This window comes from Coregonus lavaretus, assembly GCF_964263955.1.
Source record: "Coregonus lavaretus genome assembly, chromosome: 31".
In the NCBI taxonomy this organism is placed as follows: Eukaryota; Metazoa; Chordata; class Actinopteri; order Salmoniformes; family Salmonidae; genus Coregonus; species Coregonus lavaretus.
In genome coordinates, this window is record NC_140018.1 from 19,487,221 (window position 1) to 19,501,425 (window position 14,205).

The following is a 14,205-nucleotide window of genomic DNA, read 5'->3' on the forward strand; positions in this document are numbered from 1 at the left end:
ATTGACAGCTCTATAGCCAAACAAAACACTATCTGATAGGCTCTTAACCATCAGTATGGGTTTCACATTGTAGATAAAGAGGAAAATCTACCTAATAGTCTTTGGCACATTGGATTTGGGGTTTTCCTTGGATTTTGCTCTCATTTTGCCTATTACAACCCTGCTTTTCACTTGTGTATGAGAACCTCCAGTGGTATAAATTGGCACTGCTGCATTCAAAGTTTCAGCATATTTATAGCTGGTAAAGCAAGATGGAAAGGAAAGAGAGGAGATCCATCATGATTCCAGTACATCAAGAGTTTCATTCTGTTTCATTCTACTATAAATCAATCAATCACTACTATTATAATTTGATAGTCAGTAATGTAGTTAATCGGTTCCTCTCTGCACAGGCGCTGCTCTCTCTCTCCTCTGAATTCAACTTTCTGGCCAATGTTAGCTAGCTAAGTTGCTACATAGGCTACAGGGTTCGAGACTAACTTTTTTCATCACTGTATCAGAATCGTCCCAAACTGAAGATGAACCATCCGAAAGGTTTTTTAAAAAATGTTTTGTTATGCCAACATGGTTCTACTCATAGGACCTAGGTCATTCACAGTGATTTAAAGGGCTAATAAGAGTAGCCTACTACTGAAATAGATAAATGGGGCTGTCAACTGAGCCAAAAATTCAACAAGAAAGATCACACAAAAAAATCGTCACAACATCAGCTCTGAGATCCATTGGTGTCGAACATGTTAAGCCTCCAAGAAGGGGGGGAGATACTGATAATCTATTACTGAGAAGAGAATTGCATTGGATTCACCGTTTGTCCACAATGTCTCCTAAAGGTCTGAACCAAGAGTTTGATATCAGACTATTTCTTACATAAATATGTTACGCTGTAGCGTTGCGTGGGTAAAATCACTGGGGAAACCAAGACAGAAAAGACACGCGTAAACGACACAATGCTAACAATTACAAACAACAATGACTGAACAGTCCAGGGCTATATAGTGGTGGTGATGATATGATGAGGTGCAGGTGCGCTGGAGGTGATTTGGGTGTGTTGCGTTTCCATTCCTGTGTTGCCGATGTGGTGCGCTCAGACGCACCTGTCTCAGTAGACCGGCGAATCAGAGCGCCGGAGGGGAGCAACGGGAGGAGACTTGACAGCATGTAACAAACAGTTACATGACCTACAGCATGGTTAAGCAAGTTAATGTTTGCGACATTTTCGGACTACTAAACAACAATTGATTTAGAACCACAGAGAGTTACCGCAAGTCGCAAAGAAAACAGGAGCTGCCTCCACTATTCCAGCACAATTTCAACATCATCAAGTCACCTATGCTTAGTCTTTTGGGTGCGCCAGGACCAATCACAGTTGAGCTCACTCAGTTTAGCTCAACGCTGATTGGCTATTATTTTAAGTTAAATGCTCGCTGGCTTCCCTTGCATTCAATGCTGCGGGCGGCAACAATGTCATACTCTTTTTGACCAGACAGCATGATAGATGGCCTACACATACTGAGACAGAGGGGCGCTGTTTCGTTCGCTCTGATGCTTTCTCCGGTGAGATACATTCAGCCTCTTGCGAATTGAAGGGAAATTAGGAAAACACAGAGAGACAACAGATACATTATTTAACTTTTTTTTCCTTCTTTTTTTCTTGGTCAATTTTTTGGGGAAGCTCGGCTTCCCTTTGCATCCATGAATACATGCCACTGATGTTACGTTGATTTGTCTTGCCATCCAGGTCTCCACTTGGTCATTTTGCACATATGTATACGTTAGATTATCTGTAACATGTGCCCATCTCATTGATATCAAATTATTAGAGGTAAACAAGTTGTTTTTGAAATAGGTCACTGTAATTATATCTACAGCGACCGTGCGCCCTTAATTTCGAATTCTGGCTACATAGGCTACCCAGAGAGAAAGCACATCTTTCCCTCTCTCTGAAACTGTTGGATGATTATTTCTCAGTTTCTCTCCCTTGCTGTGTTGGCTCTAGTAATGATTGGTAGGACTGGGGGTGGTCAGGATACAACGAACGAGGCAAACAATAATTATGAGGGAGAAGTATGTAGCTAGCTAATGCTAGTTAATTAAATTGTTGTTCTCACATCATTTGTGATGACTGCCTGCTGAGGCGTCTTTCAACACCAATGACTGTGTCAACACACACACACTCCGAGCCTCTCCCTCCCTCCCCACCACTCACTCATTCACTCACTCAGCAACAGTCTGCCTCACTACCTGATAGTCAGCAGTAGCAGGACACAGTGAAATTCTGATTTTTTAAAAGAGAAATGCCATGGTGGCCGCAGTGCAATTTAGAAGTACCGCGACATCGTTTTTCAAACGGTTACTTGTGCAAAGCATGGAAGGGTTAGGCCTATGCCACGTTGGTAAGTGTCAGATGTAGGACCTGTCATAACAGCTTTTAGTATGAATTTGCTAAATATTTGTGAAGCATCTATGTTGGTATTTTAAAGGGTTTATAACGGCTTCATTTTGTACTAATTAAAAACGTCATAATTGTATTTTTTGTCGTCATTATGGTGTCATTATCTGTCACAACCATAGAGATCACTATTACCAGTTTTTTACTAGTAGTATTTTAATTCCTAATTCTATGGTCTCAACATTAGTACCGCTATTGTTTGTATGTTCAGACAGTAATCACTAGATGGCGCCAAAAGACAAATTACTAGGCCTCTAGATGTTGGAACATTGCTGCGGGGACTTGCTTCCATTCAGCCACACAAGCATTAGTGAGGTCAGGAACTGATGTTGGGCAATTAGGCTCGCAGTCGGCATTCTAATTCATCCCAAAGGTGTTCGATTGGGTTGAGGTCAGGGTTCTGTGCAGGCCAGTCAAGTTCTTCCATACTGATCTTGACAAACCATTTCTGTATGGACCTTGCTTTGTGCATGGGGACATTGTCATTCTGAAACAGGAAAGGGCCTTCCCCAAACTGTTGCTACAAAGTTGGAAGCACAGAATCGTCTAGGATGTCATGTATGCTGTAGCGTTAAGATTTCCCTTCACTGGAACTAAGGGGCCTAGCCTGAACCATGAAAAACAACCCTAGACCATTATTCCTCCTACACCAAACTTTACAGTTGCCACTATGCATTCGGGCAGGTAGCGTTCTACTGGCATCCGCCAATCCCAGATTTGTCCGTCAGACAGATGGTGAAGCGTGATTCATCACTCCAGAGAATGCATTTTCACTGCTCCAGAGTTCAATGGCGGCGAGCTTTACACCACTCCAGCCAACGCTTGGCATTGCGCATGGTGATCTTAGGCTTGTGTGCGTTTGCTTGGCCATGGAAACCCATTTCATGAAGCTCCCGATGAACAGTTCTTGTGCTGAAGTTGCTTCCAGAGGCAGTTTGGAACTCGGTAGTGTTGCAACCGACGACAGGCGATTTTTACGCGCTTCGTGCTTCAGCACTCGGCAGTCCCGTTCTGTGAGCTTGTGTGGCCTACCACTTTGCGGCTGAGCCATTGTTGCTCCTAGACGTTTCCACTTCACAATAACAGCACTTACAGTTGACGGGGGTAGCTCCAGCAGGGCAGAAATTTGACGAACTGACTTGTTGGAAAGGTGGCATCCTGTGACGGTGCCACGTTGAAAGTCACTGAGCTCTTCAGTAAGCCCATTCTACTGCAAATGTTTGTCTATGGAGATTGCATGGATGTGTGCTCGATTTTATACACCTGTCAGCAACGGGAGTGGCTGAAATAGCCGAATCCACTAATGTGAAGGGGTGTCCACATACTTTTGTATATATAGTGTATAATAGTGGTAGGCTATTAAACGTTTTTTATAGTCAAGACCTATATCTTGACTTCCTCATAATGGTTCCCTGTAAAATGGCCAAGGCTTTGGCAGAGTCAATCACAATTTGTAACTCTATCACAATATATTCATCCAAACCACACTCAAAATTTAAATAATCTGGGGATTCGTTTAAGGCGTTCTTTGATTTTTAAACCCTGTCTATGTGAATATATGTCTTATTTGGGATGCTCCGTCTACTATTCACATGACAACCATATAGCCTAGAGTAGCCTATAGTTGCAAAAAACTAAATGAAGCCTAAAAAGCATGTGCTTTTGAATGGGAATTGGGAAGATACAGTAGATAAACCCTACGGCTTGAACGCTGGCCCTTTAAATCCACCTGTTGGGGCGCCAGACTCTGCGCCTTCGGTGTGGTGGAGCTATAGGTTAACTGTGGTTTGAAGACGCTGTTTATTATGCCTAGTGCCAGGATTGTTGGGGAGCTACTATTTTAATACCATCACATAGTAGCCGACCAGATTCTCTTCAGTCGCTGTATGGAAAACATTTACCTGTCCAAAGCAGTATTCCAATACTGGATGTTTTTGCGCATAATTTGGATCTCTTGATATCAATTTCAAGACATCGCTTGGACTTACGATGTATATTCTTTGCTATTGTGTAACAATCTCTGCATTGAAATGTCTGTCCGTTTTCACCATGTCGAGTCCACTGGTCTAATTTTCAATTAAATCATTTAGCGTCAACACGTTTGGACTTCAAAGTGAAACCGCAGACGCGCGTTTCGTAGGAGACGTTCTGCAACAATTTGTTGCAACATTCAGGGCAAAGTGATGGTGTCATTATCACTTCGGTTAGCCATGGCAGCATAATCATTTTATTTTTATGATTGACCCGAGTCCTCTTTTGGGAGATATTCCTCGTGGTATTCAATTATGTTCACTTTCGCTGCCTTCTGCTATATGCTGTCGCTGGTCCTCTGTGCTTCCCTGATCTTCTTTGCGATATGGCATGTAAGTGGAGTTTTTATTACTATATAATTATTATTGGTGTTATGAGTTTTAAAAAATACAAAAACAGCCTTTTTTGAGATTTTGAATGGTTATGGACAATATTGCGTAATGGTGCATAGGCTAATAACGTATGTATTTACCTGCTCACTTCCCCAGTGCCTTGCGCAAGGTAATTAATACATTTATTTATGTTTCGAAAGGTGCAGTTTCAATGCCCAACCTTCCTTTGTAAACCCCACCAGCTCTAACGGGCAGGGGGAAAAAATCATCACAAAATTGACAGGTGTGCACCTAGATCTCAAACGTTCAGCCCAACACAGAATTCTTGGCTTGCATTTTTCACTTCATTCTACTACATGATGGATTTTATTTTGTTATTGCATATTTTGTTAACTATAGTTTTATCAAAAGGTTTTACAATAATTGGCTTGACTCGGGCATTAAACACCGCTCTGGAATTTGGGGGAAATCTGTTAGAGAGGTTGGACACGCTGTTCGGACCCACTGAGACGAATTCCCTCCCTCACATTTGTTTCTGTGCGTTATTGTCTTTGTTCAAATTACTTCAATACAGAAACTCCGATAAGAACACATTACAATACAATATTTTAATAATCTAATTATTTACTCTCAAAGCCCTCGCGCCCTCCTGCGGCGTTTATGTGATGGCAGATTTGGGTCAGGTCGCACAGCCCTTGGCCCCCGGCGTGCCTTTGCATAGCAACAGACCTGAGACTGAAGAGCTTCAGGTTTACTACTGAGCCCAAGCAATTACAGGAGAAGAGGCATGGCATCTGTCTGTCTGTCAGGCCCATGTAGGAGTACAGAGCAGTGGACAAATCCCATCTAGTCTATAATGAGACTGTCTGCAACTCAGGAATTGAAGAACACATTACAGTTATACAGCTTATGCCTAGAGCATTATTCTCACCCATAGCTATTTTCATAATGTTTATATTACACTGTTATCGAAATGACTTACAGCTCATAAACATTTCAATGTATCTGGGCCATGTGGGAATCAGACCCACAACCGTGGTCTCTTAAAGCACCATGTTCCAACCAACTGAGACATATGGGCACCACAATGCTTATGGTGGCAGGGTGGATATATCTCTAGCAGCCTGATTCTCATTCACAAACATGGGCATAAGCTATAGACAAAGCTACAGTACTCGCTGTACAGTAAGTGAGCATAATGGGAATAGCCTGTTATGTAGTCTACTATCACATGTATAGCTAAATAAATGGTTTTTAAATTACCAGCAATTTTCACATTACAGCATGGCTGTCATCTAGACACGATCTGAGTGATTGCAATACATGCTCCCATGCACTTTGACAGTGAAATGTGCCCATACATGCTACAGTAAAGAACAATATTATTAACTGTCTATCATCTAATTGTTCTGCCCATTATCTTATCCCTCTACTTGACAGGTTTATTATAGTTCTGCTTGTTTTTAAGTGAACCTGTCAGGTGTAACATGACCTATATTTCCTCCTCTTTCCTCTCCTGACATGCTCTAAATTCCTCTGTCTGAGCTCTCATATTTAAACTGAATGTGTCCCTCAGAGAGAAAGGTACTCAGAAGGAAGGACGTTTGGAATATCAGGACATGTCTTGTCATTAATCACTGCCTGTTAACAAGCAGCCTCATCTCTCACAGGGCATGTACTGTACTGGGGGCTGACTGATGAGAACCCTATCAGACACTACGTTGGCTGATGTATATGATTCGTTGAGATGAATTGTCCAAGAAACCATAATTTCAGTCTCAGTGATGATGCTTCTTTCCATGTCCAGACTGCACATAACATTTTTGTTAGTGCCAAAGAAAAGCTGACATTCAGTCGTCAAGTTCTTTGAATAATCCGAAATCCTTGACGCTATCTACTTTAACATGTTGTAAGGGATGCACTGTAGATTAATCCTAATTGATTAATTCATGCCAAACTAGCTCAAGGTTGATCGATGCTCCTACAAGTCACTCATTCTGTGGAAGGAAAATCACACCTCACTGGTTAGCTAGCAAGGTTCTGTCCAGATTGAATTATCAGTAATCAAACAGGTAATCCCGGTTAGACCATCACTCCTGGGACTGCTTGTAACAGATTAGAGGGTATTTTAATTAACATACAAGGTGAACTGTGTTCTCCTAAACTCCACACTGCTCCGCACGCACAGACACTAAATGGTTGAGTGATTTCCCTCGGTGTACCAGAGCCCCTAATGTAGAGCTGGGTGACGATAAATCGGGGACATTTTACTGATATCGATAATAACGATAAGTAGCCTTAACTAGGGGAATGTGAAGTTTGAAATGAAACGGGACAATGATAGCCACAACATTCAAAGTAGTAGTAGTAGTAGTTTTAAGGGTAATGTAAAAAAGTAACTGGTGCACATTAATGTTATAAACGTATCGTTCAATTGATTGTTATTGTGATAATTCAGTCAATTTATCGTGATATGGATTTTTCTCCATATCACCCAGCTCTGCCGTGATGTATTAAGAGTGTCATTAACAGGCCCATGTGAACGGCTGATGTGTAAAGTCCCATTGGCGAAGAGGGCATACGTTAAGTTAACATCATTCGATCTCATGGTGGCCATATGTTGTTTTCGTTTTTCTGACATGTTAGTGGATGGCTGTTAGTGAGCGTAGGAGGGAACTGTGAAGGAGTCATATGTATTAGTGGTTTCCCTCCTGCTGCTTCAATGTGTGCCTCATGCTGGTGCCTCTAGCAAGTACAGGACATTCACAGGTCTAACGAACCCTCACACTGACTCCTCCACTCAATGCTACTGGCCTCAGAGCATGGTGTTACGTGGGAAGGACATATTGCTTATAATTTCAAACCCCCTTTTGCCCTCAGATCAGCCTCAGTTAGTCGGGGCATTGACTCTACAAGGTGTTGAAAGCGTTCCACAGGAATGCTTGCCCATGTTGACTCCAATGCTTCCCACAGTTGTGTCAAGTTGGCTGGATGTCCTTTGGGTGGTGGACCATTCTTGATACACACGAGAAACTGTTGAGCGTGAAAAACCCAGCAGCGTTGCAGTTCTTGACACAAACCGGTGCGCCTGGCACCTACTACCATACCCTGTTCAAAGGCACTTAAATCTTTTGTCTTGCCCATTCACCCTCTGAATGGCACACATACACAATCCATGTCTCAATTGTCTCAAGGTTTAAAAATCCTTCTTTAACCTGTCTCCTCACATTCATCTACACTGATTTAAAGTGGATTTAACAAGTGACATCAATAAGGGATCATAGCTTTCACCTGGATTCACCTGGTCAGTCTATGTCATGGAAAGAGCAGGTGTTCTTAATGTTTTGTACACTCAGTGTAAGTGGCTCTATAAAAGTGAGCTAGGGTTTAATTCAGTTGGTGGTTGGTTGCACATAGTCCCACACGTTCATTAATCCCTCATAGGCTATTCATCCATCAATGGGACATCAATTAAATTCAGTCATATTGTTTCACTGTATGTTAAATTGTCCTGTAAATATGAAATAGTTGTGATCATGAAACCTATTTAAACGTGTATGATGTGAGAATGTATGTGTATGTGATCCTTTAAATGTAAGGTGATGTCAAAGAAAATGTCCATCCTGGATGGACAGTAAAGTTTTATTCTATTCTATTCTATTTTCCTGGCAAACGGAGGTAGGGATTTTGTTATTCTGAACTGGGGGAAAGAACAACATTGCCATGCTGGTCTTTGGAGATATACTGTAGGCCTACACAGATGTGAGCATTTTTAATAAGGCCAGTCAATCATGAGGAAGCGGAACCATCCCTCCCCACATATGGCGCCAATGTCATTTAAATCGTTCTGGATAGAAAGCTTCAGTAAACGCAATCAAATAAATAAAAACACACAGTATAAAGTCCATTCCCTTCATGTAGCTCTGCTACTGCTGCCGGCTGCCACTTCAAAAAGAGCAGCAATCCCAAATGGGCAATCTCCACTCACCGAGGAACTGTTTGTGAGGCTTCCAAGCGGTTGCACTGGGCACGTCACACATTTAGAGCATCAGCCTGCAGTGACTGTGTGCAGTCCAGAACAGACCTGTCAGTCCATGATTACCTTTCCAGTCATAGAGCTGTACTGCACCCAGTCATCAAACCGTTTTAATTGTATTCTCCTCAGGGTTGATGAAAAATGTACCTTGAGAAAATGAACCCATCTCAGGCGGTTTAAAATCTTCCTGAATAAGTAACCATAGCTGCTTAATATTATGAACACGGAACTTGTAGTCTTTTGCATGGGAATTGATGTTCTCCGCATCACGTTTGTGGTGTTATTTTTAATGTAATTATTTATATATGAATGCCTCAAGCAGAATGGCAGTGATGTAAGGTAGGGGCCATGTTCAAAGAGGGTCAGGGTCTCCCACAAACAAGCAGACAACAACAGTTTAGTTGCCAGTCAGCCATAGTCTGTGGACCAAGCGTGGCCAGCCATGCTCATGTATGGATGTACCGTACCAGAATATTTCATCCTCTCATCACACCCCACTGCCGCAGGTGTTTACAAACAGTCCATCCATGTTGTCTGCCATCGATGCTCCTTCTACTGTGTGTTGTGGGAGCATCAACACACCGTAGAACAGGACAGAATCACACCACTGAGAAATATGGCTGTGTGTGTGTGTGTGTGTGTGTGGACCAAAGGAAATAACCCAGCCCAGCTTCGTGTTGTTGTTCCAGCTTCTCTCTATGTTCAGCAAATTCCCTCCACCACGCACTTATGCACCGATATTTGCCAATCCCCTGACACCAAAGACACACACACGACCCAGAGGACTTAGCTACATACACACACAAACATATACTGTACACTCCCTGCCTCTGCCTCTGCTGTGCCTCCGTATGGCCACAGGGATAACACTGTAATTACCGCTGTCTCTATAGAGTCCTACTGCTGCTCTGTCTGTCTGTCTTATTGATCCTGTTGGTCATGCTGTGAACGCTGTGCTATTTCTCAGACGGCCCATACAACCACTGACACAGCCACTGACACAAACAGTGACACAGGTACTGACACAGCCAGTGTGACTGATAAAGACTGATGTTGACAGAGATCTAAAACACATTTCTCTCTTCCGCTCTCACTCTCTCTCAGATAACAGCCTTTGATGAGCTGCAGGCAGACTTTAAGGTCCCCATCGATCAGGGCAATCCACTCCATGCGGTATGTATGTTTCTCTGCTATGGTAGTACACTCACATGTTGCTCATGTATTACTGTCAAACATGCTCTCAGTTCAGTGTGGCGAATGTGTCTGGGATACGTGAGCATGTGGCAAGTATGGTGAATTAGTGTATGTCACAAGTGTATTTTTTGGAATATGTGTGTGTACAGCGTGTTTATAGCGTGTTAGTGTGAGTTTGGGTGTGTGTGATGATTGTTTTGGGGAATTATGTGGTGCGCGTGTCTGTCTGCATAAATGTGTGTTAGTCTGCGTGTGTGTGACTGTGTTGCGTGCGTGTGTGTGTATGGGCTTGGCAGAGATGTGTGATCAGTGCTAGGGGCCCCAGCCAGGTGTGGTGCCCACCCCACTGCTCCCTCAGTCATCTGCAGCTCTACATTAATAATACAGGAACCAGCTGGCTGCATGCTGTTCTGTTCCTCCTTACCTCCTCCTCCGGACTTGGACTGACTGACTGACTGACTGACTGACTGACTGGTAGATACCTCACATCACAGGTTTCAAGGCCACAACACCCTGGCTGCATCTGAAATGGCACCCTATTCCTTATATAGTGCACTACTTTTGACCAGAGCTCACATAGGGCTATGGTAAAAAGTAATACGCTATGTAGTGCCATTTCAGACGCATACTCTGTATCAATTATCGTTCCAGTCCTTGTGTTCCCTCTGGGGTTTCTTGGTCTTTATTCCCTCTGACTCCCTAAGTGATTTGAGCAGTTTATGTATGATGTCCCTGTGACAATATACTGTAGTTTAGAGGTAACTCTGACTTACTGTACTGTCGCAGTACTTGAATTTTGACAGCTGTGTGTCCTTTGGGATGACTAGAGAGAAAAGTTAGATGGAGAGACAGCGTATTCATGGAACAGGATTGCTGAGCAGTTTCAAATGCAAATTTATGAGTTACTTTTCTTGAAAGTCATTGTCGTAGCTTTGAAAAGGATCTCAAATTACATCAACACTGTCAGATCTTGGCGCATTTGCATTGCATGTAATTATAAACTGCATCTGGATACTACACTTGATACAAATCCCTCTGATCTCAGAGAGAGAGAGACTAATAGTAAGTCAGAAAGTGCCGTTATCACTGTGCAACTTAAATACTTTAAAATAGAAAGGTCTTTAGTGAAGTCCACTGCACAACTTGTCTTTCTCCCCATGGCTCCTGAGGGGAGTGTTGGAGATTGATGGCTTCCTCCCTGGGCACCCCCCTGCTCCCCTGCCACCCTTGCAACCTCTGCCACCTCAGCCTCACACCCAGGCAGCAGGCTAATTAGTGGCTGACTGTCATCCTCCCCGCCCCCAGGGGGCTCTCTGGGAGTCAGGGCTGACCCTGGAGGAACCGCAGTGAGGATCCACAGGGCTCTCACCACACACAGAGAGAGAGGCAAACACACAAACCAGTCTCTATGGTTCTGGGGCTACAGGCACAGGTATAAAGACAGGGCCTCTGATCATTGGGTCTAGAATAGGTAGGAGTGCCAACACAGAGAACAGTGGAATGAAAAAAGTAGGTTTATTCCTAGAGAGTGTGTGTGTGCGTGTGTGTGTGTACGTGTGTGTATGTGCATGTGTTAGTGTATAAGTCCTCTGGGTCTTGCAGAATATGCGGACGCACTCTCGGCCCAGATGTATTTCAGCCCTGTCAATGTTGTTTATTTTCAGGAGATCAGTGCCTAGCTACCTATCTCTTCTGAGACTCTCAGACGACACTCCAGTGCAGAGCCTGATGAGAATTCATGATGCTTTAATACATTATTCCCCACAGCGCTCAGGGCCCTGCTTGTCCTTTGTGATGCTGATTGCATCTGTTGCTTCTCCGACTCTGAACAAACGTTCTATCAGCTATGATGGCCCGCAGCAAATAATATCATCTTACTCTCGCATTAAAAATCAGACTGATAAAACAGTGAATAAATTAATGCCAGGGATGGGAAGGAGTTTCCATAGTTTCATTTTCATGCAGAGAGAGGGGTATTACTTGTGTTATGATTTTATTTCCCTAGACTGATCATGGAATTGCATACTTCCCATGTGCTCATACTACTGTATAGGTTACCTTTTAATTAGTTCTCTAGTAAAATTCTATGTTAGTGTTTCCCCAAATGGTGAATTAGGACCTGGTGGTTTGGATTACAGTAAGACTGGGTCGTGGCTAGAATCATTGGGTTTCTTAACTTGTTTGGACACAGGACAACTACAAAAGCTTTATAGGTTAGGTAACCACTTAAATCGACCGGACACCCATGTAATCGACCGGATACTGAATCTGGGTTGTTGGCTCACTGCCTAAACCCTACTCCCTTAAAAAAAGGGTTCATAAAGGCTTTTTCGGCGGTATTAGAAAGAACAGAGACCTCAGATCTCAAGTTCTCAGTCACAATAGGAGGCAAACTACCTGCACAATACTGACAATACATCAACCTCCCTATTACTGGATAGTCCTTTCTCCTCTCCTCTCCTCCAGGAAGTGAACCAGTAATTAGCCCATTCCATTTACACTGTGTGTACTTCAGTGTACTCTGTGTAGGTACACACTCCAGAGAAGGCATTCTAACCTGACAAACACTCCTCTTCTTTTCTCAACAGTTCCTTGACTTCTCCATCTCTCCTCTCCCTTCTCAGCCTGAGCCTCAGTTTACTTTTGTTTATCATATTTACAGTGCCCCAGCACACTTGCTTGTCAAGCAAATTCTTGCTGAGTAACATTTCAAAGCGAGCCCAGTCTAATTGCTTGCTAATGAGAAGTGTTGATATGTCGGCAGTTATCTGGCGTCTCCATGGCTGCCACTGGAATATATTAGCATGGCCTCGTTCATATTCCTCCTCAAGATTGAGAGAGGAACGGAAAACATGTCAGAGGCAAATTCAGGTTCGCCCAAATGAGGTGCTAAAGTCTCAAAATAGAGCTAATTTACTGTATCTTCTCATAGATGTTGTGGTTTCTTATGCTGATGTGCTGCAGTGGGTCGTGAGAGGACAGGGGGAGGGAGCAATATCTGTTTGGAGAACATGAAAGTACTCTGCAGATTGAGTTCATGAATGTACAGTTGAAGTCGGAAGTTTACATACACTTAGATTGGAGTCATTAAAACTAGTTTTTCAACCACTCCATACATTTCTTGTTAACAAACTATAGTTTTGGCAAGTCGGTTAGGACATCTACTTCGTGCGTGACACAAGTAATTTTTCCAACAATTGTTTAAAGACAGATTATTTCACTTATAATTCACTGTATCACAATTCCAGTGGGTCAGAAGTTTACATACACTAAGTTGACTGTGCCTTTAAACAGCTTGGAAAATTCCAGAAAATGATGTCATGACATTAGAAGCTTCTGATAGGCTAATTGACATCATTTGAGTCAATTGGAGGTGTACCTGTGGATGTATTTCAAGGCCTACCTTCAAACTCAGTGCCTCTTTGCTTGACATCATGGGAAAAACAAAAGAAGACCTCAGAAAAAAAATTGTAGACCTCCACAAGTCTGGTTCATCCTTGGGAGCAATTTCCAAACGCCTGAAGGTACCACGTTCATCTGTACAAACAATAGTACACAAGTATAAACACCATGGGACCACGCTACCTTCATACTGCTCAGGAAGGAGACACGTTCTGTCTCCTAGAGATGAACATACTTTTTTGTGAAAAGTGCAGATCAATCCCAGAACAACAGCAAAGGACCTTGTGAAGATGCTGGAGGAAACAGGTACAAAAGTATCTATATCCACAGTGAAACGAGTCCTATGTCGACATAACCTGAAAGGGCGCTCAGCAAGGAAGAAACCACTGCTCCAAAACCGCCATAAAAAAGACAGACTACGGTTTGCAACTGCACATGGGGACAAAGATTGTACTTTTTGGAGAAATGTCCTCTGGTCTGATGAAAAAAAAATAGAACTCTTTGGGCATAATGACCATCGTTATGTTTGGAGGAAATCGGGGTGGCTTGCAAGCCGAAGAACACCATCCCAACCGTGAAGCACGGGGGTGGCAGTATCATGCTGTGGGGGTGCTTTTCTGCAAGAGGGACTGGTGCACTTCACAAAATAGATGGCATCATGAGGAAGGAAAATGATGTGGATATATTGAAGCAACATCTCAAGACATCAGTCAGGAAGTTAAAGCTTGGTCACAAATGGGTCTTCCAAATGGACAATGACC

General features: G+C 43.0%; 1 protein-coding gene across 1 annotated transcript in view; it reads left to right on the plus strand.

The window, feature by feature from the left end:
• Positions 1-4,734: 4,734 nt before the first annotated feature.
• LOC311107028 (protein cornichon homolog 3-like) overlaps positions 4,735-14,205 on the plus strand; it is a gene marked incomplete at both ends in the record, with an annotated part of 36,928 nt that continues 27,457 nt past the window's right edge. The window contains 2 exons of the mRNA XM_084149480.1: positions 4,735-4,812; positions 9,953-10,021. Of these exons, the coding sequence (XP_084005606.1) occupies positions 4,735-4,812; positions 9,953-10,021 (147 nt within the window). The remainder of the gene's footprint in view (positions 4,813-9,952; positions 10,022-14,205) is intronic.